The sequence below is a fragment of the Guillardia theta genome, assembly GCF_000315625.1.
Source record: "Guillardia theta CCMP2712 unplaced genomic scaffold GUITHscaffold_3, whole genome shotgun sequence".
NCBI lineage: Eukaryota > Cryptophyceae > Pyrenomonadales > Geminigeraceae > Guillardia > Guillardia theta.
Window position 1 is genome coordinate 776878 of NW_005434671.1, and position 24543 is coordinate 801420.

The 24543-nt window shown below is 54.8% G+C and overlaps 10 protein-coding genes across 10 annotated transcripts in view; 4 read left to right on the forward strand and 6 right to left on the reverse strand.

Moving 5' to 3' along the window:
* GUITHDRAFT_63361 (hypothetical protein) overlaps positions 1-2017 on the reverse strand; it is a gene marked incomplete at both ends in the record, with an annotated part of 4371 nt that extends 2354 nt beyond the window's left edge. Inside the window, 5 exons of the mRNA XM_005841428.1 lie at positions 971-1192; positions 1363-1427; positions 1474-1577; positions 1622-1682; positions 1847-2017. Of these exons, the coding sequence (XP_005841485.1) occupies positions 971-1192; positions 1363-1427; positions 1474-1577; positions 1622-1682; positions 1847-2017 (623 nt within the window). The remainder of the gene's footprint in view (positions 1-970; positions 1193-1362; positions 1428-1473; positions 1578-1621; positions 1683-1846) is intronic.
* Positions 2018-2736: 719 nt separating this feature from the next.
* GUITHDRAFT_39603 (hypothetical protein) lies at positions 2737-2988 on the reverse strand (the record flags this gene model as incomplete). Its single annotated transcript, XM_005841429.1, has 1 exon — positions 2737-2988. A coding segment is annotated over one exon (252 nt), but the record flags the coding sequence as incomplete, so codon positions are not given.
* Positions 2989-4173: 1185 nt separating this feature from the next.
* Positions 4174-5427, forward strand: GUITHDRAFT_99986 (hypothetical protein; the record flags this gene model as incomplete). Its single annotated transcript, XM_005841430.1, has 1 exon — positions 4174-5427. The coding sequence occupies one exon, from the start codon at positions 4174-4176 to the stop codon at positions 5425-5427; it is 1254 nt and encodes a 417-aa protein (XP_005841487.1).
* Positions 5428-5823: 396 nt separating this feature from the next.
* On the reverse strand, positions 5824-6126 carry GUITHDRAFT_55985 (hypothetical protein; the record flags this gene model as incomplete). Its single annotated transcript, XM_005841431.1, has 1 exon — positions 5824-6126. A coding segment is annotated over one exon (303 nt), but the record flags the coding sequence as incomplete, so codon positions are not given.
* Positions 6127-6979: 853 nt separating this feature from the next.
* GUITHDRAFT_132222 (hypothetical protein) lies at positions 6980-11332 on the forward strand (the record flags this gene model as incomplete). Its single annotated transcript, XM_005841432.1, has 10 exons — positions 6980-8762; positions 8831-9240; positions 9299-9389; positions 9439-9556; positions 9596-9651; positions 9699-9807; positions 9865-9973; positions 10002-10154; positions 10209-11073; positions 11127-11332. The coding sequence occupies 10 exons, from the start codon at positions 6980-6982 to the stop codon at positions 11330-11332; spliced, it is 3900 nt and encodes a 1299-aa protein (XP_005841489.1).
* A 50-nt stretch (positions 11333-11382) lies between these two features.
* Positions 11383-12369, reverse strand: GUITHDRAFT_99988 (hypothetical protein; the record flags this gene model as incomplete). Its single annotated transcript, XM_005841433.1, has 3 exons — positions 11383-11831; positions 11877-11998; positions 12044-12369. The coding sequence occupies 3 exons, from the start codon at positions 12367-12369 to the stop codon at positions 11383-11385; spliced, it is 897 nt and encodes a 298-aa protein (XP_005841490.1).
* Positions 12370-12997: 628 nt separating this feature from the next.
* GUITHDRAFT_63627 (hypothetical protein) lies at positions 12998-13935 on the reverse strand (the record flags this gene model as incomplete). The annotated part of the gene is made up of 3 exons (XM_005841434.1): positions 12998-13122; positions 13279-13372; positions 13423-13935. 3 exons carry the CDS (start codon positions 13933-13935, stop codon positions 12998-13000), a joined length of 732 nt encoding a protein of 243 aa, XP_005841491.1.
* Positions 13936-14956: 1021 nt separating this feature from the next.
* VPS45B (vacuolar protein sorting 45B) lies at positions 14957-16822 on the forward strand (the record flags this gene model as incomplete). The annotated part of the gene is made up of 3 exons (XM_005841435.1): positions 14957-16580; positions 16625-16676; positions 16723-16822. 3 exons carry the CDS (start codon positions 14957-14959, stop codon positions 16820-16822), a joined length of 1776 nt encoding a protein of 591 aa, XP_005841492.1.
* A 414-nt stretch (positions 16823-17236) lies between these two features.
* On the forward strand, positions 17237-21924 carry GUITHDRAFT_132225 (hypothetical protein; the record flags this gene model as incomplete). Its single annotated transcript, XM_005841436.1, has 11 exons — positions 17237-18412; positions 18464-18559; positions 18605-18787; positions 18837-19313; positions 19494-19787; positions 19843-19941; positions 19985-20062; positions 20105-20203; positions 20324-20705; positions 20756-21291; positions 21340-21924. The coding sequence occupies 11 exons, from the start codon at positions 17237-17239 to the stop codon at positions 21922-21924; spliced, it is 4005 nt and encodes a 1334-aa protein (XP_005841493.1).
* A 284-nt stretch (positions 21925-22208) lies between these two features.
* GUITHDRAFT_132226 (hypothetical protein) overlaps positions 22209-24543 on the reverse strand; it is a gene marked incomplete at both ends in the record, with an annotated part of 3731 nt that continues 1396 nt past the window's right edge. Inside the window, 13 exons of the mRNA XM_005841437.1 lie at positions 22209-22274; positions 22366-22473; positions 22518-22592; positions 22873-22941; positions 22990-23025; positions 23085-23152; positions 23306-23359; positions 23483-23552; positions 23775-23801; positions 23846-23914; positions 23955-24017; positions 24063-24155; positions 24405-24485. Coding sequence (XP_005841494.1) covers positions 22209-22274; positions 22366-22473; positions 22518-22592; positions 22873-22941; positions 22990-23025; positions 23085-23152; positions 23306-23359; positions 23483-23552; positions 23775-23801; positions 23846-23914; positions 23955-24017; positions 24063-24155; positions 24405-24485 — 879 coding nt within the window. The remainder of the gene's footprint in view (positions 22275-22365; positions 22474-22517; positions 22593-22872; positions 22942-22989; positions 23026-23084; positions 23153-23305; positions 23360-23482; positions 23553-23774; positions 23802-23845; positions 23915-23954; positions 24018-24062; positions 24156-24404; positions 24486-24543) is intronic.

Consider the following 24543-nt stretch of genomic DNA (forward strand, 5'->3'; position numbering starts at 1 on the left):
CCTCCTCCCCTCCCCCTCCTCCTCCCCTCCCCTCCCCTCCCCTCCCCTCCCCCTCCTCCTCCCCTCCCCCTCCTCCTCCCCTCCCCTCCCCTCCCCTCTCCTCTCCTCCATATCTCCTCCCCTCTCCTCTCCTCCATCATTTCCTGAATTCTCCCTTACTCTCCTGCTTCTCTCCTCTCCGCTCCTGCACCTGCTCCTCCTGCTCCACTTCATTCCCTTCCTTCTCCAACCTCACCTTAAACATCTTCCCCATCAGACGAGCTACAGTTGTCTTGCCTGTCCCTGGGTTCCCTTGGAAGATCTTGGGAGGAGGAACGAGCCGTCAGGAGCATCCCTCTCCTCTCCTCAGCTCACCATGTGCAACGAGGATGCGCCGTCTGCGGGCAGCCCGAGGCTCCTCCTCTCCGCAGCGATGGTGACCTTCGCTCGCAGGCTCCGGAAGATCTGCTTGACCTAGCAGGAGCAGTCAGAGAGGGTCTTCCTTCCCCTCCCTTCCCTCCCTCCCTCCCTCCCCTCCTCCCCGCACCTCGACCACTCCCACAATCTCATCCAGCTGCTTCAGGATGTCCTCGAGCCCCCCTGGGCTCAACCCCCCGTTGTCGCTCGTCGACCCCTCCTCGCTCCCGTCTGCTCCTCCTGCTGAGGACGAGGTTGGGAAGTCCTTCTCCACCAGCGTCAGGAGCGAGTCCATCGAGCTTGTCCCGCTGTCTGCCACCCGATCTGTCTGCCGGGACAGAACTTTGTCCAGCAGGTTCCTGACCGCCCTGCGCCAGTCTGAGGAGGGAGGGAGGGAGGGAGGGAGGGAGGGAGGAAGGGAAGGGAGGGAAGGGAGGGAGACAGAGGCAGGGAGGGAGGGAGGGAGGGAGGGAGACAGAGGCAGAGAAAGGTGAGAGCGAGGGGTGAAAGAGAAGGAGGAAGGGACGGGGGAACGGAGGGACGGAAGGAGAGTAGGGAGGGACGAGGGCGCCACCTTGCGTTGCCCTTGCTTGCGACGCTTCGGGGGATGCAGGAAGTTATCAGCTCCACCAGCTTCTCCTCCTCCACCGCCACGTGCAGCTTCCTCGCCCGCGCCATGACGCGGAAGATCTGCGCCATCTCGCTGTAGCTGTAGTTGGGGAACTCGAAGGAGAGGGGAAAGCGCGACTCCAGCCCGGAGTTGCTGCGCATGAAGTCCGCCATCTCCCTGGTGTAGCTGCAGCCAGTGTCAGGATGCGAGAAGAAGTTCGTTGGGGCAAGTGCGGAGGTAGGAGGAGGAGAAGGAGGAGCAGGAGCAGGAGATGGAGCAGGAGCAGTGGGAATCAGGAAGCATCCAAGGACGAGCGGGGAGGGGAAGGAGGTGGAAGGAGAGGAGGAGGAGCGGACCCAGCCATGATGACCACGAGCCTCTTGCGGTTGTTCTCCATCTCGGAGACGAGGGTGTCCACCACCTGCACGCCATTGAGCACAGCAGCGCAGCCGGAGGGCCGCCGACACCTCCTGCCCGAAGCTGTCTTTGCCCTCCTCGTGCTTCAGCGAGTACGCCTCGTCGATGAAGAGCACCCCCCCCAGCGCCTCCTTCACCTTGGCAGCCGTCCGAGCTGGTCCAACGTCAGGCAGCAAGGCTACTCCCTCCCTTCTTCACCTGCGCTCTGCCCGCTGTATTCGGCCACCAGGTCCTTCCTACAGACTTCAACCAGGTGGCCCTGCGAGGAATGGATTGATGATGCCGTTCTCCTGCCCCCTCCTCCTTCCTCCCTCCCCTTCTTCACCTCTCCTCCTCCTTCATCCCTCCCTCCTTTCTCCTTTCGTTCACCTTCTCCACCTCCTCCCTCCCTCCTCCTTCCGCCTCTGCCTCCTCACTCTTCACCTTCTCAAGGATCCCCATATGCCGGAGGATCTTCGCGACTGCACGAGCCATCGACGTCTTGCCAGTCCCTGCTGCTCCCAGGAAGAGCATGTTCAAGTTCTGCTCATTCTGAAAGCCGAACCTAAAAGCAACAGAGTGACCGACGGATGAAAACCAGAATTTCAAAGGCATCGTGCGAGAGAACGGAGGAGCGGGGTGAGAGAGGAGAGGGAGAGGGAGAGGGAGAGGGAGAGGGAGAGGGAGAGGGGAGAAGGAAAGAGGACAAAGGAAAGAGGGGGACGGACGGGAAGAGGAAGGGATCGGAGTGAGGCAGCAAGGAGGCAGGAGACGGGGAGGGAGCGGGCACAAATCATCCAAATCACGACTCACTTTGCTCGGCGCTGGTCCACCGCAACCTTCCTGCACAAGGATCGCAGCATGTTCTTCATGCCCTCCATCCCTATGATCCCCTCGAGCTGCTTCTCCATGTACTCCTTAAAGTCCGGAGGGCTCTGACCCCCCGAGTCCGAGTCCTCTGCCTCCCCGTTGTCCCTGACCTCTCCCGCGGGCCTCAGGGGATCCGGGTTCACCCGCCCGTTTCGTCTCTGACGCTCGTTCCTCCTGTCGTCGTCAGGTTGCCCGCCCCCCTCCCCCCGCCGGATCGCGGGAGGCTTGCCAGCTTTCTTCTTCCTGTTGTCGTCCAGCGGCACCCAGATGCCTCTGCCGGCGTCCCTGTCGGGCTCCTTGCCTATCTTGATCTTGTCGAGGTTCTTCCTCATGTTGTTGTAGGCTTCATCCCTCCTCGCCTTGGCCTCGATCTCTTGCGTCTCCAACTTCTCAAACGTCAGCATGATCTCCGTGCCCTCTGGCTCCAGCTCTGCATCCACCGCCTGCCGAGCTTTCCTAACCTCCAGGGCAGCAGCAGCAGCCTGCTGTCCCTTCTCGACCGCGTAGTCATGCGCGTTCCTCCCTTGATCGTCCCTCGTCTCCAGGCAAGCCCCGGCCGACAAGAGGATGCGAATGATCTCCAGATGCCCCCCGACCGCTGCGAAGTGCAGAGGGCTCTTCCCCGCCGAGTTCTGCTGGTTCACTCGGGTCTGGTACTGCAGCAGCAGCTTCACCAGCTCCACATTCCCAGAGAGCGCTGCAAGGTGCAATGGGGTAGACTTGCACACCTGCGACCAGGTCAACCATGCCCGGCAGCATCTGTTGACAGCACCTTTGCCTGCCCGTGGGCATTCGCTCTGCCTATCTCGAGCAGAGCTCTGACGCACTCAAGGCTGCATGAAGGACAAGCATCAGGGGAAGCCAACAACTCCTCCATGCATGGCTGTACCTGCCCTGGAAACATGCCACATGCAACAACGTCAAACCGGCACCATTAAAGGCTGCAACCACATTGCTGACCTCGCCTCCAAGCTCCCTGCCATAATTGTAAACTAGCAGCATTTGTGCTTGCTTGCCCACCTCAATCTACTCGCTAGTCTCCGATGATCATTCTTTTTCACTGCTTCGTACGCTTGCTGGTCCATGAGGATTCAAGGGTTGATATCCCTGTTCAAACGTCAAGGATTACATCACGGCACAAGCACTAGTGCTCATATTAATTCATCGCATCAGCGAGATGCCTTGCTCTCATCGTCATGTTCTCCCTCCACATAAAAATCCCTTCCAATCTGATGCTCCATGTTGCTCCTTCCACTCTCTCGAAGCTTCCTTTGCTCTCGTCTGCCATGCTCCCCTCTTCTCACTGGATCGACGAGGGATGTGGCTGGCGATCCTGACCTCTCATCTACACAACATTCCAAGTCTTCGCGCCATGCTCGTCATCTCTGCACAGAAACCAAAGCAACCTGAATGTGAGCAACTGAAACCAGCAGTCTCTTGTCATCGGCCACATCCCCGCGCACTCCCAAGTTCCTAGAGTGTCCCTCATCCCCCTACTCATCCCCACCGTGTGCTGAGTTTCCGGGCCTCATCCGGGCCGGGCCCAACTGTGATCCAGTACTGGTAGCCTAGTAGTACTAGCAGTACTAGGCTGACTCTCGATAGGACCAAGGTCCTAGAGGAGCTAGGTGCCACTCTAAAAGAGTCGGGCCGCCTCGCTAAAAGTTGAAAATTATCTTTTGGTTTGGTACCTGTTTGCGATATTTTTATACCTTTCAGCCCCAACAGTACTAAAGTTCACTACTGGAACTGGAGATTACTATAGAGATAATAAAGGTGAGCCGTTACTGATCCCGTATCAGTAGTACCACCCAAGAAATGAGTATAATTGATAGTACAACTAATGATCCAAGCTTTTACTGGCCTGACCGTGTTCTCCCCCCTGGCGTCCATGCATAGCAATGGTGCAGGTGCCGCCGTTGCGCTACGTGTGCACCCCATCATGCACGACCCTGCGGAGAAAAAGAAGAGTGTCTACAGCAGCCTCCTCCTCGTTGCCCAGCACCAGTTCTTCCCCAAGAGCGCCCATCGTGTTCGAATACAGCCTGGGGTCCCCGAAACCCTCCTGGAAGACACTCTCCTTTAGGTCATCTCCGCCCACCAGCCCGAAAAAGAGCACAACAAACGCCCCAAAGTTTCTCAACTTGAAGACTGCATCGGTAGAGTCGAGGAGAGTTGAGTCTGTCGTCAGTGGAGAGCTTTCCGAGTGGAGCTATGAAGTTCCGAATGAGCTCGTTGTGAACCTGTTTGGGATCAGGTACAGTGAGGAGGAGGAGAGATACATTCGCGTTGAAGACGAATTAGCGAGGACCTCGCAGGAAGCAGTGAACTATCTCATTCAGAAGTATTTGTCCGCACAGCGGTCTTCTAGGAGGGTTAGCATCGAGAGAAGCAAACTTGGAATGTCTGGTGGAAGGCGGGATAGAAATTCCTTGAACGATCTGGAGAGATTGCATGATGGAGCTATAGACGCACTGCTAAGGGGGAGAAGGAAGTCCTGTGATGATACCAGTCCGATCTCGGCATACAGAGATCAAATGGAAGAAGAGAACCTCTGTTATGTGAAAACTCCCTTCATATACCTTGGCCAGGATCCAGTCGATGACAACATCTTTTACTTCGAGCAAGACAACAGTTTAGATCCGAGCAGAGAACAACGTGTCAGATGGCGCTTAAAAGGCATCAGGGATAAGGAGTGGATCAGCGCAGCGCCAAGGCCGTATGGTCCCTCTCGATCATGGGGTGGAGCATGGGGTGGGAACAGATCGCTCTTTTCTAATTTCAAGGACCTCAATCAGCCAGGAGTCATAGAGTACGTGGGCGGAGAGGTCAGACCGAAAGATGTCTTTCTTCTCAACGTCGTCCACAACATCAAGGCTGCTGAGCTTCCGACCATAGAGTTCTCAAGGAGATTGGCGTGCAGCAGATCTGTTCTCTCGGAAAGCAGCACCACCTCGTTTGGAAATCACCCCATCACCTCACACAAGCGTACCATCTTTCGGCCGGTCAGCAAGCAGAGCTCTAAGAGCACCTACGCAGCCATCCAAGACGTGCAGGTCGGTCTTCCTCTGACCGGATACCCCGGGTGGAGAAACAGACATAGCACCAGTCCGATGAAGCTCACGCCGATGACGTCCACGAGCCAAGACTTTTAGCAATAAGATCTTGTTGAATCAAAAGAAAAGAGCACTATTTACAGATGAAAACTTACAGGACAAACAGCTTGCTCCTGCTCTAGCAGTGCAGCCGCTGGAGAGAGGCAGGCGTGACCATACCTCTGTCAAACTTCCATGGTCCATGCATACTGGCCCGTTGCTCAGTGACCTGTCCCATCACTGTACAGGCACACACTGTTGACCCTGCCTAGTATATCCCTCGTCGCAGACACACTGTTCGGAGTGCTTGCTCTCTGGTGCAGAGCTGGAGTGAGCTGGACAGCTGACGCACACAGAGAACGTATCGTCTGCCCAAGTGTTGATCGGGCAGGGAGTGCAGGATCGTTGGAAGCGCATGCCGCCAGAGTCGGGTACATACTTATCTGTCCTGACAAACCCTGCAATGCAGCGACAATCGAAAGGACTGGTGCTGTTCGCTTGCGACCTTGCATTAGCGTCGCAGGCTGTACATGTCGATGTATGCCCTTCCTCTGAGTAGGTGTTGGATTGACAAGTGCTGCAATCGTTGTCGACGCTCGCCCCACCTGCACAGCCGTTGTTGCTTGTCTTGCCGGCTGGACATACAGTGCATCCTTGACAAGCAGTTTGCCCATCGGTGGAATATGTTCCTGTTGGACAATCTTCACAGCGAGCCATCTCCAAGCTACTTCTGTATTTTCCTGCTGGGCAGAGAGTGCAATTCACGCCTTCTGAATTGTATTGGAATCCCGTATTGCACGCAAACGTGCAGTCATTAGAGTCAAGGCCTCCAGGTGCGTGATATACACTGTTTTCGGGTATTTGATTGCTGCAAGGAGAACAAAATGTATCTGTGGAAGCATTGCAGGAATGAGGATAAAATCCAATTATGCAAGAGCTTATGTCTTCGTGTGGAGTACATGGTTTGCAGTTATCATTTCCCAACCAATCCTTGAAGTAGCCATGCGAGCAAGCGGTGCACTGACTGTAAGAAGGTCCTCCCGCAGATCCCTCATAACCAACATTGCACAAGCACGTAGATGAGCCTGGCATTGACCATTCGCCAACATAGCAATCCAGACAGGGAAAAGGATCAGGGACTTCAGTCGACTCTTGCCATTTATATTTGCCAGCAGGACAAAGTGCGCATGACAAGTCAGGTGAAGAGAACATGCCAGGACGGCATGCAGTTGACGCCATCGCCTCCAGCATCACCAGCATCAACGCCATCTTTGCTTGACTCGCCATGTCAAACGACGTGGGAGACTGGAGCTCTCGCCGCCCACCACCCCCCGAACAGTGCTTCTGACTACCCCTCCTCTTGACCCTTCTCCCCTCCTTGCACTTGACTAGGCCCATCAACGGGTCTCTTATCCAGCACCCCCTGCTCCCACCCCTCTCTGCCTAGTTCAGAACCCCTCGAGCAGGGGATACCCCATTGAAGATAAAATCACCCCCTCATTTAACATGAAAGTACCCCCGATACGACCAGAACTATCCTTGCTCTTCGGTTGTCACCCCTCGATGTTTCCACCCCTACCCTACCCGACAATCGGGTCATTGGGTTAACGGAATGGCGGGGCGGGTGACATTGTTGGTGGTGGCCGTGATGGTGGCGATGGCGGGAGAGGCAGAGGGCAAGGCGGGAGACTTAGTAAGAAGCTCCGACTTCAGGCGAGAAGGGTGGACCATGTCCGGAGACAACGGAGGGGGAGGGATGGAGGTAGATACGCGGCAAAACCTTGTCCGTGCGAGCGATGATGGAGATAGAAGCTGGTACTTTGAAACGCCGCGGGGATGGCTGGAGGGAGACAAGGCAATCATTTACAATGGGACCCTGGAGGTCTTCCTGCAAACCATTTCGTGGACAGGCAGCTACAAGGAGGATTATGACGTGGTGCTTGTGGCCAGTCGGAAGAGTCTGTCCTTAGGGTTGAAAGGCATGAAAAAGGACGGTGAAACATCAAAGAATTACATTGTGCAGCTAAACGAGAAGTCGGGATGGATGTTTTACAGGAAAGGTAGATCAAGTAAGGTCGTGCCCAACGTCACTGCACAAGACTTTATCTTCTGCCTGAACAACCTGGTGGGAATACAGATCCGAGGCGGTTACTACGCTGGCTCAGAACAAGCACAGCTGAGATCGTTGAAAGTAACGCAGGGGTACATGGCAGGTGATGAGAACAGTAAACCAGACATCATGTCATCTCTTTGGCTGGGCTCTCGGACCTGTGAAAGTTCTGAGAGATTCGAGATTACGTTCAACAATCCTGGGCTGCCTTGCCATAAGTGGGAAGAAATTACCAGCGGAGTGCTACAAGCCGTGGACTCTTCTTCTCCGTACCAAGTCTTCAAGCTCGATCCTCTCTCCTCCTCAAATCGCCAGGATTATTACGTCGGCCGAAGTTTGAATATCACGGGCGGGCCCGGTCATGGGCATTCAGGCACAGTTGTGCACTACGTGGGAAAGTTGGACTGGGAGGTCAGCAGCGGGGTGACGAGCGTAGAGATCGTCAATCCTGGTGAAGGCTGCCAGACGCGGGGATACTTGTCAGCCTACGGTGGTGGTGGGAGCGGATTCGAGGCTTCCTTTGATGTAAGTTGTGTCTCTCTGCACTACGTTGTGCGCCGAACTGACCTTGTTGTCGTGAAGGTGTTGTACAGCATTCCCGAGGTTGAGATATTCAATGGAGGCATCGGTTGCTCTGGAACGCTACAGAACTTTGGGTTGGAGATAAGACAGGGTCAGATAACTAACGTGACGGTCATGAACTCTGGAGGTACAGCTTACATCACAGGAAGTGCCATCGCCGTCTGTGAGCCTCCGTGTACTGGCAGCGGATTCGCTGGGACTTGCTATGCAAGCGGTGGCAACGTCTATCAAGTCGTGATCCAGCAGGGTGGGAACGCGTACAGCGCAGGGCATCCGCCAGTCTTGAAGTGTCCGGAGGGCAGGTTGACAGCGGTGGGGTCTGAAGGAGGCTACGGTTTCGAGGCATTCATCGGGACTACCTCTGGAGCGATCACTCACGTGCTCGTCAAAGACGGAGGGTCGGGGTACAGCGGGAGCATCTCCCTGGTCCCCGAGGTCTACACAACGTGCGTCAGCTTCGACCTGCGGCCGGTGCCGTCCGGCCACATGAGCTCGGTCTCGGTGATCAAGAGCGGCAGCGGATACTCGAGCCTGCCTCGGATCACCATCAGTCTGGGTGGCGGAGCTGAGACCGGGGCTGGCTGTCGGAATTTCGACCTCAGGGCCCACGTGGGGGACCACACTGCTGGGATCCTGTCGAGGGTGAGCGCGAAGTCGTTGGTGTTGGGTATGTGGGCAAGCGAAGTGGACGGATACTACGAAGGTGAGGCACTTGCTGGAATTCTCGCGCGATCCTGACGAGAGTCTGACACTTGCTTCCCCTCGTTGCAGGCATGACGATCGTGATCACGAGTGGAAACGCCAAGGGGTTGATAGCGAGCATCCTGCAGTACACAGCAGCGACGAAGGAGGTGGTCCTTGCCAGCTCGCTGTCAACTCTCCCAGCTATAGGAGATACATACGGGATCACGCCTACTCCACTGCACGTCATGAAGAATGACGCGTTGGGGATCGACCTTGGCAGGTCTCTCGGAGGACAAGTGGCTTCAGCGCTGTCTTGCAGCTGCCCTGCCAGCTCTCAAACTCACTCCAGCAACTTCATCTGCTCAAACTCTTCCTCGTGTGCGCGGGGATTGTGTGTCTGCTCCGTGACTTTGGATTCAACGGCCCCTGCACAGGATGAAATCCTCACAGGGGAGACGATTTACTTCACAAGCGCCTCCTTTGCGAACTCTGGAAAGGTGTGACGATGAGGAAGACAGTGGGCTTGAGTAGTGTTTGGTGTGACTTGGCTTGCAGTCTGCTCAGATCGTCGCTTATGATGGAGCTAACCGACGTGCAACTCTTGCTGTGTCAGGGTCTGCACATCAAGACTTCCGCAACCAACTCGGTGAGCGGTCGCGTCGGAGACGCAGCGGCAGGATGACGGCATGATGCAGGAAATACCGACGAGATTGCAGCAGGAGCATCATACCTCACTTCCTACACCCACGTGGCCAAAGTAGCAAATGGCAACTTCAACCTTCTCCAGGCGGGAAAGAGGTTGCATGCTGGGAGGTTAGTTTCTACGAGGACACTCATTGTACTTGTTTTCAGCACTTACTCGATCATGATGGACGATCAGTCGGCTCGGGTGGATGCGGCGCTGGCAGGTGCGTCACACAGATGTCCTGGGTCGATCGTGATATGGATTCGGCAGGGAGGAACTACTTCTGCGACCAGCTTGTCGGCGACAACCCCCCTGCTCCATGGATCCGGCTGCCGTTCGAGAAGACATTCTCGTTCCGCTCGGTACCGCACATATCCAGGTAGCCGCATTCTGCTTTGCATCAGGCCGCCGCGGTTCTCATCAGACCGCCTTGCAGCGTCGCCACGTTGACGATAGCAGCGGAGGGACGGGGCTTTGACGACCTACTGTGGAAGGGGAACAACCTGACTCTGATGGGACCCAACGTGACCTGCCGTCTCCTCCTGGTCTGTTCCTCTCACCCTCTTGCTGCAGAACGAGTTCTTGGGGACTGTGTTTGAGGACGGGGAGTTCGAGAAGAATGCGCAGAGGGGAGGGCCGATCTCGGACAGCATCACCATCTCCCAGGAGAAGATGCTGGAGATGACGGCAGACCGCGAGTTCAACTTCAAGCTCAAAAGCCAGCCGGTGAGCCTTCCTCGATCCTGCTAAAGATTCAGTTGCTGACTGCGAAGCTTCAAGGGGAGGGATGGGGAGATCCGCTTCCGCTACATGAAGCTTTCCTTCGCCCCCTCCACATTCTTCTCCTCCAAGTTCGCTACCGACGAGTTCTTCTACAGTGAGGCAGACACCACCGTCGCCCAGTATAAGGAGCTCAACGTAACGTTCCAGCTGCCTCAGAAGGCCCAGCAGGCGCCCACGAGCGACGGGGTCTTGTCCCTCATCGTAGATGGCTACCTGGAGGAAGGCTTCCTAACCCTCTCCTACAACAATACGGTGAAGAAGCTCTTCGACGGGTGGGTGTGGGGGCAGGGGGTGAGGAGGTACGCCCTTTCGGAGCCTGCAGACATCGGTGTCCAGTGCGACAACTCCAACTTCTGCAGCCCCAACTCCTTCGTGGACGTCAGGCAGACCCGCTCGCCCCGCCACACAACAGCAGTGCGCATCGACCGACAGGACCTGCTGAGCATGTCCAGCGACCGCCAGGCGAATTTCATCTTCCGCGTGCTCAACACTCCTCGGGCGAAGCTCAGCCCGGTCATGCTCTCCTACTCTCTTCTCAGCTGCTACCTGCGCACCCTCACGGCCAGGGACGGTCAGATCTTCGGGGCCCGTCTCAGTCGCCCCTCCCAGTCTCTCATCGAGTTCCCAGGAGCCTTCCCAGCTGCGGCAGCAGACGGCTTCCTGTGGCTCCATGCAGAGATCCAGTACCATGTGCAGCACGTGCGGGATACGCAGGGGCTGCCGGATCAAGCTCCGAGGGTCCTCAGAACCTCGACGGGAGCGTTCTACGAGGAAGCGCTCAACGACGTGAGGGACCCCCGAGGAGACTTGCCGGCAGAGGCCCACAACCTTCCCTTCCTCTCCGCCATCAGCGTGCATGCCGGTAAGAGAGGCATAAGGGGCGGGGGGAGGAGGAGGAGCTGACGGGCCTGGCAGGGGACATGGGGGAGAAGATTGGCCTCCTCTTCAACGATGACTACGCCCAGTACGACTCCAGCAAGGGCTTCGTGGACAACGTGCGGGTCCCCAAGAGGATCCTGGACCAGCTAATGCAGTCAAAGTCGCTCTCCTTCACCCTGGTGGTTCCGCCAGGCATAGGAGGCGTGCGAGTATTCACGGCAGTGATTGCGTATGCGATATGATCAGGGAAAGTAAGAGAAGCAGCAGCAGCACTTCACACACTCGCTTCGTTTCATGTAGTCCGAGGGATCAGGTGTTGGAACTTCTCCCACCTCTCAGGCACAAACCTGTCCTCCTCCTCGTCCGACTCCACGCTTGTATGATGGCTTCCTCCTCCTCCTCCTTCTCCTCCTCCTCCTCCTATGTCAAAGGAGTGGCCGAGCTCGCTGTCCTCATCCACCGACCCCATGTTCTGAATCACCTTCGTCACAAGCTTCGCTTGCTTCAGCAGCTTCACACTGTTCCTCTGCGGTATCCAGGCATAGAGAGCCTCCTCGTCGTCTTCCACCTCCTCCCTTTTGCTTCCAGGAGGTGTGAGGAAACCTTCATGCTTCCCTTCCTCAACCTCCACCGGTTCCTCTTCCTCCTTCGAGCAGCTCGCCTCTTGTTCTGGTTCGACGGAAGCAGGAGGAGGCGCGTGTGGTGGAGGCAGCACCTCTGTCGTTGTTTTCCTCGTTCCCCCTGCAAGAAAACGTCAGCAGGAAACAACTTCGCTCCTCCCCTCACCTCGAGCCACGGGTTTCCCTTTCCTCTCCTTGAGCACCTGCATTGCTGCTGCCGTCACTCGCCGCGGCGGCCATTCCTCCTTCTCCTCCTGCTGCTGCCGCAGCGCGTGGATCAGCTTCCAGCTGCTCGAGGTCAGCAAGGCTCCTAGCAGGCGACCGTTGACTCACCTGGCCTCGTCGAGCCTCGAGAACTCATCATGGCCCGGTAGCCTCGGCATGCACTCAGCCTGTCCCCCCTCCTCCCTCCTCCTCTTCTCCTCCTCCCTCTTCCCCGTGGCTGGCTGGATCACCGGCCCATACCATCCCGATTGCCCAGAGCAGACTTTCTGTGCGCTCGTTTGCTCCCCGAATGCCCAGGATACTATCGTGTCCTTGACGCTCTCGATCTTCACCCGCCAAACCTCGCTCTCTGGCGGTTCGTCTTCGCTCACCATGGTGGGCACATGGGCTTCTGCCTTGCTGAAGGGCTCGAGGAGAGAGGAGAGGTTCCACATCCTCGGCTGGAGGGTGGAGAAAGGAAAGAGTGAGAGGGTTCGAAGAGCACAGAAGGAGGTATGAGGGGGAGGGAGGAGGTTGGAGAGGAGGAGAGAAGAAGTAGCAAGAAGAGTGGAAGAGGAAGACAGGAGGAAGGAAGAAGACAGGAGGACGCGAGAGGAGCGACGGGGTGCTAGGAGGGTGTAAGGGCTGGTGTGCAGGTGAGGGGGCAGGCAGGCGTGTAGGTCCAGAACGGAAATTGACCGACGGTAAGGGGAGACTAACTTTTAATCAGGGGAAAACGAAATGCGAAAATCAGAGAAGAGAACGAACGAGATCACAAGGGAACAGTTACAAGCACAGCAAGGTTGCACAACAAGTTTAAGAGCAGCCAGTGACTGTTGTGCTACAAGTTGTCAGAAAGCTTGTACCACAGTCTGAAAGAACACATTCTGGATCCCAGTTGAAGGGATGTATTCTACTGAAGGTAAAGGTGATATGATGAGAACATTCAAGTGATGGGTAGACGACGACGACTTTCTATGGACAGGAAGGAGCAAATGCCTTGTAGCATGCTGTATACATGATAGCAAGAACTGCAAACATGACTAGATTGCAACATGGTAGCAGATTGCTTCGTACTGGCACTCAGTCTCCTCGCTCCCTCCGCATCCAGTCCATGATGAGTGAGTGCGCTACGGCTGCTCGTCCGGGGATGCTCAACTTGTGTGCGGAAAGCCCGCTCTCGATGTCCTCCCGCGAGAACCATTTCACTGACACGAAGATTCAAATGTGAGAGCTGGGGAGGGCGAGAGTGGGAGGAGGAGGAGGAGGAGGAGGAGGAGGAGGAGGGTGGGGGGGGATTGGGGTGGTGGTCGTGTTCGTGGTGGTGGTGGTGGTGGTGGTGGAGGAGGAGGAGGAGGACTCACCGTCGTCCATCTCGTTCTCGTCGACGTCGATCGCTGGAAGTTTCCCGTCCGCAACCTCCATGGCCCTCGCAGTGAAAGCGATCATGAGCGATCGCTGCCGGCATGTCAGCAAGGGACAGGCCACGTCACCACAAGCGGCTCTACCGGGAACGGCCAACTCTGACTGGAGAAGAAGCGGATCGACTGAGGGTCGACCCTCACGCCCGACTCTTCCCACACCTCTCGCACCACCGTTTCCTCAAGGCTCTCCCCTACCTCGGTGAAGCCTGCCAGCACGCTGTACCTCCCTGTTGGCCAGACTGCCTTCCTCCCGAGCAGCGCATGCTTGCCACAGGAGCTGCTTACCAGGACGATGACTGAGGGATCGATCCGAGGGTAGAACCCGCTCTTGCACTCCGAGCATCGACGCATGCTTCCAGCCTTGTCTGGTCGAACTTTTCCGCTGCCACAGTTCGAGCAGAAGGAGACGCTTCGATGCCAAACTGAGAGGCCGCGGGCTGTGGCTAACAAGCCAGCATCCTCGTCTCTCTCAAGAAGGCCCCCAGCTGTTCTCAGCTGCTCGAAGTAGCTACCTTCGGGTGCCGCGATGCCCTCCGGCTCCAGGGTGCTCACGTCCAAGGCGAAGTAGCGGATGTTCTCCAGATCGCCAATGTACATCTTGACAACATCATCGTTCATGGCGAGAGACTTCACGTCCCCGAAGTTCAAGAAGACGGGCTCAAAGAAGTCTTCGATCTCACTTTGCTTCCTGAAGAGGTTCTTTCCTCTCCAGACGAGGATAAAGCGTGAATTCGGCTCCATCATGGAGTTTCTGAAGCTCTCTTCGTCAGACAATCTCTCACGAGATTCTCTCTGAAGAGAGGGGCACGAATAGTAATTCGGCCACACTGGCTGTGCCGAGGGCGCATGGCTGAGTTTCCTTGCAGTGGGTTCGAATGTGGAACGCTTCTCGCGGTAATCTTCGAAATTGTAGCCTGCATCTTTCATCGACATCTGACGGATAGATGGCATGCTATCACGTGTCATCACTCTAAACGCCGGCGAGTAGATAGAAAACGATAGTGCCTGCTGTAGCCAACCCACCGCCAGCGCATGCCCATACAGAGTTCCAAGAATCCGCTTGGACATGTTTGCGGGCCCTCAAACTCACGAGGTAGTGGGGGAAGGCTTGTCCTCCTGTGATCTGACAGGGATTCGATGCCTCTGCTCTTCCTCCCCTTCTCCTCTTCCTCTCTGCTCTCCTCCCCTTCTTCTCTCCCTCTCTTCCTTCCCCCCTCCTGCCCTCCCTTTCTTCCCTCTCGTACAGCACCCTGCGAGCTCCTTGGGAGCCGGAAAAGTGATATACATAATTCTATATAATTATTGATGATTATATATATTCTGTGACCGTTATAAAAGACAGAAACACCTTCAGTTATATTTGACGTTACGAATACTGAATTGGGCCGTTTCATTTTCCGTTGCTGCTGCCGAAGGATGTTTCCTCTCCATGCAGTGGGGCAGGGCACGGGAGCGGGGGAGGGGAAGAGAGGGCGGAGAGAGGGAGCATGAAGACCTTCAGAGCACCCTACATGTGCAGACAAGTCTTTGATGCAGCTGAGAGGAGAAAGAGGTTTGCCCCCGTAGCAGGAGAACTGCCCTTGTAAACCAGAGCTAAGGCTTCCCCCTGCGGGCAGCCATGGATGTGATACATGCCGTGCAGCAATATGTCTCGAGGATGACAGAAGGGGTCGGAGGGATGAAGGCTCTGCTTCTGGATAAAGAGACTACAGCCATTGTAAGCATGGTCATCAGCAGGTCACAGGTACTCGAAAAAGAGGTGTTCCTTTTCCAGCGCCTCGATGCCGGCGGGAGGGGACGAATGCTGCACCTGAAAGCATTGGTGTTCCTGCGGCCAACCCGAGAGAACATCGAACTTCTGGCAAAGGAACTTTTGCAGCCCATGTTCGGAGAATACCACCTGTTCTTCAGCAACGTGTTGAGCAACGATGCCGTCAGGACGCTTGCACAGGCTGACACCTACGAGGTGGTGAAGCAAGTGCGCGAGCTGTATGCGGACTTTTACTCGCTTTCGCCCTCATGCTTTTCTCTGAACCTCCCCCCGAATTCGGCATTGTCGACTCCCCTCGCGGACAGAACGCGGGATGGTATCTTTGCGCTCCTCCTCGCGCTGAAGAAGAAGCCGGCGATTCGCTACCAGGCATCCTCTCGTGATGCCGAGCACATTGCTGCCTTGCTGAGCCAGCACCTGGATCAGCAGCAGGATACGCTGGATTTCGGGAGGAATGAAGACATGCCGCCATTACTGCTGATTCTTGACCGAACCGACGATCCGTTGACCCCTTTGCTGAATCAGTGGACGTACCAGGCGATGGTGCATGAACTCCTGGGGATTCGCAATAACCTGGTTGAAGTACCGCGAGCTGCTGGCAGTGATGCAGATCCAACCAGCATTGTGCTCTCTGCGGTCAGCGATGATTTCTTCAAGGAAAATATGCACACAGATTACGGCGCGATGAATGACGCTGTGCAAGCGAAGCTTGAGGAGTTGAAGAGGAATAATCCTCAGTTCGCTCAAATGTGGCAGGGAAACAATGCTAAACTTGGAACAATCGCTGAGATGCAGCGAATAATAGAGAAATACCCTGAGATGAGCAAGATGAAAGACAATATCAGCAAGCACGTGAATCTCCTGCATACTCTAGCGAAAATGGTGGATCAATATAATCTTCTCGAAGTGTCGGAGATTGAACAGCAGCTTGCAGCAGTTCAAGATCATAAATCGGCTCACAAGCAAGTCATGGAAATGCTGGGAAACAGCAACGTACGTCAAATTGACAAGCTACGGCTAGTGCTGCTGTATGCTCTGAGATACCAGAAGGAGGGTGGCGAGAAGGGATACATTCAGCAGCTGGCAAGGATGTTGCCAGCCGAGAAAGTAGCAGGTGCTTACATATCGCAAGGTGGCGCAGAGGAGTTGATGCCCACGTACCAAAAGTTTCCGGAGATTCTCCTCCGGGAGTGCGGAGCAGGCGCTCGAACGCCGCAATCGGATCTCTTCAACCGCGGGGTCAACGCTGTGGTGTCCCAGGGGTTCAAAAGCATCACAAACAACGCAGGCTCGGACAACGCATACATGCTGCATCAGCCTCTACTTGAGAAGATCCTGAAATCAGTGGAGAAAGGAAGACTTCCGGAGGACAAGTACCCTTTTCGTCCGTGCTCAACGTACAAGGAGGCAGTAGACGCCATGCGAGCCTTCAAACGAGGGCCTTCGGAGCTCATTGTGTACATCGTTGGAGGTGAGATGCAACTTAGTTCACATTCACCGTTGATATGTTTGCAGGAGCCACCTACGCTGAATCTCGTGTGGTTTCCAAGTTCAACGACGAGAACAGGTTGTCACTGTTTACTTCGATCCACAGAAATCTGAGCTGCCTGTAGGCACTGTCGCGTCATCTTGGGAGGCTCCTGCTTCCTCAGCACACATTCGTTCCTCGAGAGCATCGCTGCGAGGGCTGCTTCAACTCTTCCGCATCAGTGAGTAGCCGGCTGTGGGAACGACGTGTACATTACACAGATTCTCTCCTACTCTTTTCCACCTTAGGAGTAGAATAATGAAATCTTTGCAAGCATATCAATCATCACCTCAGCCTGACTCTTGGCCGCACTGTACTACCGCCGGGCCGGGCGCTGCCGCCCCCGGCCCGCCGGGCCGGACGGCCGGGACCGGGCCGGCCGGGCTGACTGGCTCATAACAAGGCAGGTGGAGTTTGTGGAGCGTACGACAGCGAAAAATGGGCAGCGAGAGGAGGTGGAAGGAGGAGGGCGGGTTGAGGGGATAGAGGAGGGAGAGAAAGAGATGCGATCTAGACAGCCGATCGATGATGATGATGATGATGAGCGTCCGAGATGAGGGATAAGAAATGTTGACATGGCAACGAGGAGGAGCTGAAAAATGTGGAGCATGCATGTACTAATGGCTTATCGGGATCACTGGTCCGGAGAGGCTGAAGAAACGAGGAGAACAAGATCTCCATCGGTGATCACATGCATTCTGATCTTGAACATGTTGGCGCAAGCGGGAACAGCAGACAGCTCCGATGGATTGTGCTCTTTCGAGCAGAGGATCGACGGGATGCACTGTGATGGCCTGAAGATCGACGGAAGCATTTTGACATCTCGCGCTTGCACTGAATCATGCTGTATGGACAAGGACTGTCAGATCTGGCAGTATCACTCGGAAAAGGGCTGCTGGAAAGGAAGTCAGGCAGCTCCTGCTTGCACAGCCAGTGACGAGCGATGGCTCGGGGAGAAGGTTCGAAACCGAGTACCCCCTCAGCGACCGTCAGGGGAGTCCAGCCGAATATTGCAATGGCGACGGCGGAAAGGGATTGTAAAGAATTGCTGTCCTGGAAGATGGTGCTGCCCCGGGGGATCTGGGTGCTGTCCTCCTCGCATGCTTGCGATCGCGAACTCCGAGCAATTCGCTGCTATGGATTTGACTGCCCGTTCTAAACCTTTTCAAGAAAGCATTACGCTCTTAGCAGAAGAGGTCCAAGAGGGTTTGATTCGTTTTTGTATCGCTTTCGATGTCTTCATCAAGCCTTTGCATACCACCATTCGAGTAGACAAGCAAAGTAAAATCATGGCTCTGGTGAAATCGTCATGCCGTGAGTTAGATCGGATCAGGGGCCAGGAGAATAATTCAAACTGCTTCCAAGAGATTGTATACGACATTGTTCAAAGTGGTGTAGATTACTTCTTGAACGCGTCATATCCTGGTATTCTATTCGCTCATGGCCTTGAGAGCGATGCTGCAGTGGACCGGTGCAGCGCTACTAGACTCACTGTTTCTTCATGGAATCAGGTCAATTCTTTCAACGTGAGCAGATGTCGTCCGTCACACCATAATGCATTTCGCTGGTTGACGACTAGAGGTTACGACATCATCACGATGGCTTCACGTCATTCAAGGGGACAGGCAAGGGAATCTTTAACGATTCCCCAAACTGAAGACTTGATGCAGGTGGTTGTTAGCGATCAATATCGATTCATCTTCATCCAAGTGCCCAAGGCAGCTTCAACAACTGTGCGAGTTTTGCTTTGGAATTACGGGGGGAAAGATGCTGAGGTGAGAAAATTCTATATATTTTCACAGTTGTAACCCATCCCAACATTTCAGACTTATGACAAACTCCCTCTGCACAAGAAACTTACATATTTCACCTTCGCCTTTGTGCGTGATCCTGTTAGCCGCTTCATCTCTGCATATGATGAGGTCAAGTTGGAATGGACATTATCCCAAGCTCACTTGTTTTGGCAGATTTGCCTGAAACTTCATGACTCTTGCTCTTTCTACGACAGGATATCGTCTAAAGGGCTAAAAGCATTTCTCAACTACACAATTCAAAATCCATGCTGGGATGAGCATGTATGCGAGCAAATGTCGTTCTTGCAAGGCTTTTTACGAATCGATATGATTGCTGATATCTCGAATCTTTCAACGGTATACATTTGCAAGTTCTGTCTCTGCTTCGTCGTGACCTTCGTCTCAGGCATTGACTTACATCTCATCCCGGCTTGGTTTTGAGCCTCCAGTCTCGCCCGATATGATTGAAAAGAAGAATGAAGGCTTTTCCTTCGCTCATCAGTCACCAGATGAAAAGACAGCTCGCAAGATCCGATCGCTTTTCAGCTCCGATTATGAATGTTTGAATTTTTCAACTGGAGTGAGTGAAGTGCAAAATTCGGATGGGTCCTGTGATGAAGACGCAGACTACAATGAACATCTTGTGCCCTATGCTCATTTCTGGAATGAGGGGGAGTATTATTTCCACTCGGCGACGGAAGATAACAGTGAATTCATCAAATCCCTTACCGAGTCCTTGGAATCAGTCATTTCCTCACAAAGTTTCTCTGCCAACGATTCAAGGGTAGCAACACTACCCACGCTAGAGTCAAGAATTCCTGATGTTGGGCAAGATCCTTGCATCTCTGAAAGCCGGGGAAGTTTGGCAGCTTCTGTTGAGTTGGTCAGCAGCTGTGTCAACCACTTTTTTTCGAGAAGTGTTACGGCCTTGCAAGACAGATCGGATTGCAAGAAACTTTCTGAACCCTACACAAGCATTATTCCTCCTCGAATTTGGCGCCTTTTTTCGATGAAATCAATTTGTAACTGTAATTCTACAGAGCTTACGAACGGATGCCGGCAGGCGAGGGAGAGAATTGTTGACGAAGTTTCTTCGTCTTCGCTGTGGTTACATGATTGGTCGGTTAGAGCAATCCTGCTATCAAAGCTCTGGAGCCCCGAGGTCAGCTTAGAGAAAAATGTGAAGAGGAGAAGCAGCCATCTTCCTCCTGGATTCGTGCTGCTAGTTATTCCTCGTTGCCACGGAAACCTGACTGAAGACACAAAGCGTCAACCTTTGTTTGTCGTCACAAAGGAGCAACGGATCGAAGAAAGGCTCCCACCGGCACTCCCTGCGGCTTGTTACACGTCTGTTGAGGTAACAGCCAATACAACGGGCAATACTACAGACGAAGTGACTGACTCCTTTCCAGCATGCCAAGAGGGACTTGCTACGCGAGAGAATCGAATGTTCGCTTTGCTTAAGCGTGGCTCACGTTCGTCTCCTCCGCTTTATGCTCATCGCCCAGCAGGTGCGAGTAAAGGTGTCAGAATTCTTGTCATTGTGACTTGCAGGCTCGAGAAAATTCTGCAGAAGGAGGGAGACTTGATACCGCGATCGTTGTCAGCGAGGACACAGAGATTTTGAGGATAGTCAGTGAAAAATCGATGTGTTTTCTGTTTGTTTGCTAACAGTATTTCATCAAGATCGATACCGAGGAGATGAGCTCCATGTTTCCTACTTGGCATTTGAGAAGATATAGGACATATGACGAGGAGACAGAAGAGGAGCAAGTTAAAGAAGAGGATGCTCTGATGCAAATTGCTGCAGCTTTTACTCTGAGTTTACGTGCATCGCACATGGTTCAACTCTTCTCTTCTGCTCGGTGATGATTTAAACCTACTTCTTTGCAGGTTGGATCGCTATCGTCACACTTCTTCAACATTCTTTGCGACTTCTTCATCGGAAATCATTTCGAGAGATTTCTCAAGAACGGAAATACGAACATTTCGATGCCATATTTCGCCCTTTCTAAGCTATGGTCAGCTGATGTACAGCTTGGATCCGGACCCGCGGGATTTCTCGGAGCGAACATCCCTCTCTCCAGCTCAAGTACCAAATCAAGCACTACCCAGACGGAAACTTGGGAAGGCACAGCAAGAGGCGAAGAAGGAAATTTGAGGCAGCATAAGAAAGGCAAATCGCCATGCCCGGGGAACCGCTTCTCTGTTGACGAGTGGGGAGACTGCAAGGCAGACATAACCTCAACTTCTTCCTATCTCCCTTCTCCTCAAGGTCCCACCTATCTCTACGCCCGCTGTGCCCGCTGACACTTTCCTTCCTAGTACTCCAATATGCAAAGGCGGAAGCGTCAGCAGGAGATGAACTTGCTGCCCACCTTCAACATTCGCTCCATTCATTGCAGTTCTCAAGACAGAACTGTGATCGAGCTCGCCCGGCACGATATCCCAACCATGGCGCAGCAGCAACTTTCAACTACCTCGTCATTCAGCTAATCCGTGGCCTGCAGGAGCAACGTCCTGTCGTGCTACAGGGCAAGTGGATCTACGGAGGGTGTGCTGAAGGGGATCTCAGCTGCGTCCTCGACCCCTTCACAGTCTGCGAGACGGGCGCTAGCGCAGTCGGGGGATACTCGATGGGTCCGGACATGAGCGGCAAGTACGGAGGAGCCTATCCTCAGCGTTTGGAGGAGGCAGACCCTAACTACGTTCCCCCGATCTACGCACGGGAGGGGAAGGGAAACTTCTGGTTTGTAAGCATCCTGACGGGGTTCGTCCTCAACGTAAGGCCCCGCGTGTCTCAACGTGTGGAGGAGGAGCTCCAGCGGCTCGGACTCTCTTCGTCCTTCGTCGGGGTCCAGGTCTGACTTCCTTTGCTCCTTGCATCCTCTTTGACAGAGGAGCCTCAGATCAGACGAGGAGATGCTTGCGGGCAGACGCGGCCGTGCCTGGAGCTCTCGATCTACGTCGAGGCAATCCAGGAGCTGGCAGGGCGATACGACTTGAAGAGCGTCTACCTCGCCACTGACGACCCGAATGCTGTTGTTGAGGTGACGGACATGATCGGAGGAACAAGACTGATGAACCTGCAGCTCGAAGGCGCGGTCGCTCCCCTTGGACTCCACGTGGTCTCGCAGATGATGGATCGAAGCTTCACCTCCTCCAACACTGTCGCTTGTGCTCACCTCGCCAACGAGGGGGTGCGAACGCTGAGCATGCAGGCCGAGCTCGGCTGCGAGTGGATTGAGGACAAACTGCTCCGAGCAGACCCTGACAGGAAAGACGATCATGCCATGGCGGTGATGGTCGACGTCGAGATTCTCGCCCGCTCCTCGGCTTTCGTCGGCACCTTCACCTCCGCCCTGAGCCGCGTGGCCTTGCAGCTCTCGTTTGCTCGCACGCAACAGTTGAAGCCCTTCATAAGCCTCGACATCCCCTGGTGCTGGGCTGGTTTCCACCTCATTCCAGTGCCATGGGGGACATACGGATGCTGAGGAGCAGCAGCAGGGGCAGGGGCAGGAGCAGGGGCAGGGGCAGGGGCAGGGGCAGGGGCAGGGGCAGGGGCAGGGCAGTCGAAGGTAACGGAAAGGAGTGCAAGGATAGAAGGAGGGGAACAGAGGAAAAATGGACGTACGACAAGGGGAGATAAACGACTTTCCAGTACGATGTTTCAGAAGGATCCTACTCTTTGAATCCACCATGGAATTCTTGCAGAACTGACTCAAGGAGCCTCTGCTGGCCTTGCAGCCCAGAATCCTGCGATTCTCAGTCACCATTCCTAACTCTCCACCACCACCAACTCCTCCTCCACCTCCTCCTCCACCACCAACTCCTCCTCCACCACCTGTTCCTCAGAACCACTACCACTACCACCATTAACAACAACAATGGCGGCGGCGGCGGCGGCGGCGGCAGCAGCAATAGTTTCCCTCTACCTCATAGAGACGAATGGCCTCGGAAAACTGCCCGTTTGACTCCAACAGCAGCCCAGCTAGGACGGGGTCATCCGCTGAGCCAGACCCCTTGAGGCTCCTCAACACAGCCTGCACGTGAAGTCACTACAGTCCCCAGGACACTCCCAGCAGACCGCAAAGTCTCCATCCCAGAGGGGCTTTAGCGTCATCCTATCCCTCTCCTCCTCCCACACTCCTCCTTCCATCCCCTGCCGACACCCGTCAGTGCTTTGCTTCAGCCCCGCTCCAAGCTTCACGACCTCCGCCGCTCCTTCTTTGAGCCTTTCTGCCATGCGCGCCTGCGAGATGAAGGCAGATTGTTTGTCATCGTCATCGTAAATCGTCATCGTCATCGTCAAAAATGAACATCATCATCAATTTTATCAACATCATCGTCATCGTCGTCGTCGTCATCATCATCATCATCATCATCATCATTATCGTTGTTGTAGTCGCTGTCGTCGTTATGATCATCAAGACTCATCACACCTGCAGCTGCTCGTTCCCCTCCTGTCCTGCCCAGAAGTACAAGGTCTCCGTGAGCTGCTCGTCCTTCGTCTGCGTCTACGTCAACGAGGAAAGTCTTCCCTCTATCGTATATACAACCTCTCGCACAATCTCTTCGCAGCTCTCCCACTCGCCCTGCAAGATATTCACGTCCTCCCCCCCCCCCCCCTCCGCTCCTCCTCCTTGCAGTAAACCTGACTCAAACTCAGGAAGAATTTTCTGCGGAGCGCGTCCGAGCAGAGCATTCTCAACCCTCGCTCATCTTATTGGCTGTCATTTCGGAGTGAGAAAAGCTTTTCATCAACCTCCTTCTTCAGCCATCGTTGCGATCTCTCGGATTACAGCTCGCCGAGAACTCTCCGCCTTCTCCTCTATCGCAGGGTAACCAACAAGTTGACACCTCCCCTCCAGCAACCTCGTAGCAGAAAGTTCACAATCAAACTCGCGCAAGTTTGTCTCTGCCTTCCTCCTGCAGGCCAATCAAGGTGGGGGAGGGGAGATCGAGGTGAGGAGGATAGACGAAGAGGAGATCATGGTAGATTTAGGAGCAGCAGGAGCAGCAGGAGCAGGGGCAGGAGCAGAGCACCCTCACCTTCACTACAACGCATGATTCGAATTGCGTTTTCGACTTCACCAGCTCTGATCCACGACGCGCAGATTTCCTGCCACCAAAGAGCGAAAGGTTCAGACGAGAAACCCAAAGGAGAGAGCAAATCAGCAGCACGAGTGAAGCATGACCACGAGCGAGCTCGATAAGGAAATCAACAACATGAACAGCAAACATCAGGCACATATTTAACGTTCTGGCAAGCAAGGAGGGAAGTGGGGGAGGGAGGCAGCAGCAGCAGGACATCAACAAACGAGCTTGACGTCGCTGCTCGTACCTGCAGTCCTATCCGTCCGAACGCTAACTGGGTGCAAAGTCAGCTCCTCCTCGCTCTCACTTCGTCCTCACCTTTCCCAAGTCGATGCTCATCCGCCCACAGAGCCTTCCAGCCAGCACAACCACCAGCTCCTGCTCCTCCTGTGAGCAGCAGGACAGGCGCTCCGAGGGCAGATCTGACCTCTGACGTCCCTTCCTCTTCCACGTTGTCCAGCCAGGCGTCCTTGCCTTCCCCCGGCAGATCCTGCCAACCCTTCAGGCGAATGCTCCTGCCCTGCCTTGGTCTCACCGACAGCAGCCACTTGAGGGGGCTTTCAGTGCTCCTCATCGTTGCAAACAGCTGACTGCGAGTCTCTCCCTCCAGCAGCAGATCGAACTCGTGCTGCTAAGCGTCAGGTAGAGCAGGCGGAAACCAGCAAGTTGCCTGATAGCTGCCATCGCTCTGGATGGTAAGAGACTGCAAGGCGAGGTCGAGGAAACGGATCTGCAAACCATCATTTCAGCTCCTCCTCCTCTGCAACCACCAACTCCTCCTCCTCCTCCTATACCCCCTCCTCCCCTCCACCCCTTCCTCCTTCTCCTGCTCCTGCTCATCTCTCCTCCTCCTCCTCCTCCTCCTGTCTTTTCGCACCTTGCCCTCCCGGATCAGCACAGTAACAAGACCTCCCGAGGGGTGGAAAGAAGCAGCCAAGGCAGGGGAGGGCAGTTGAGCCTGCATGGGAAGGAACTCACACTAGACATCCTGAACCCCTTCCCCCTTCCCCCCCCCC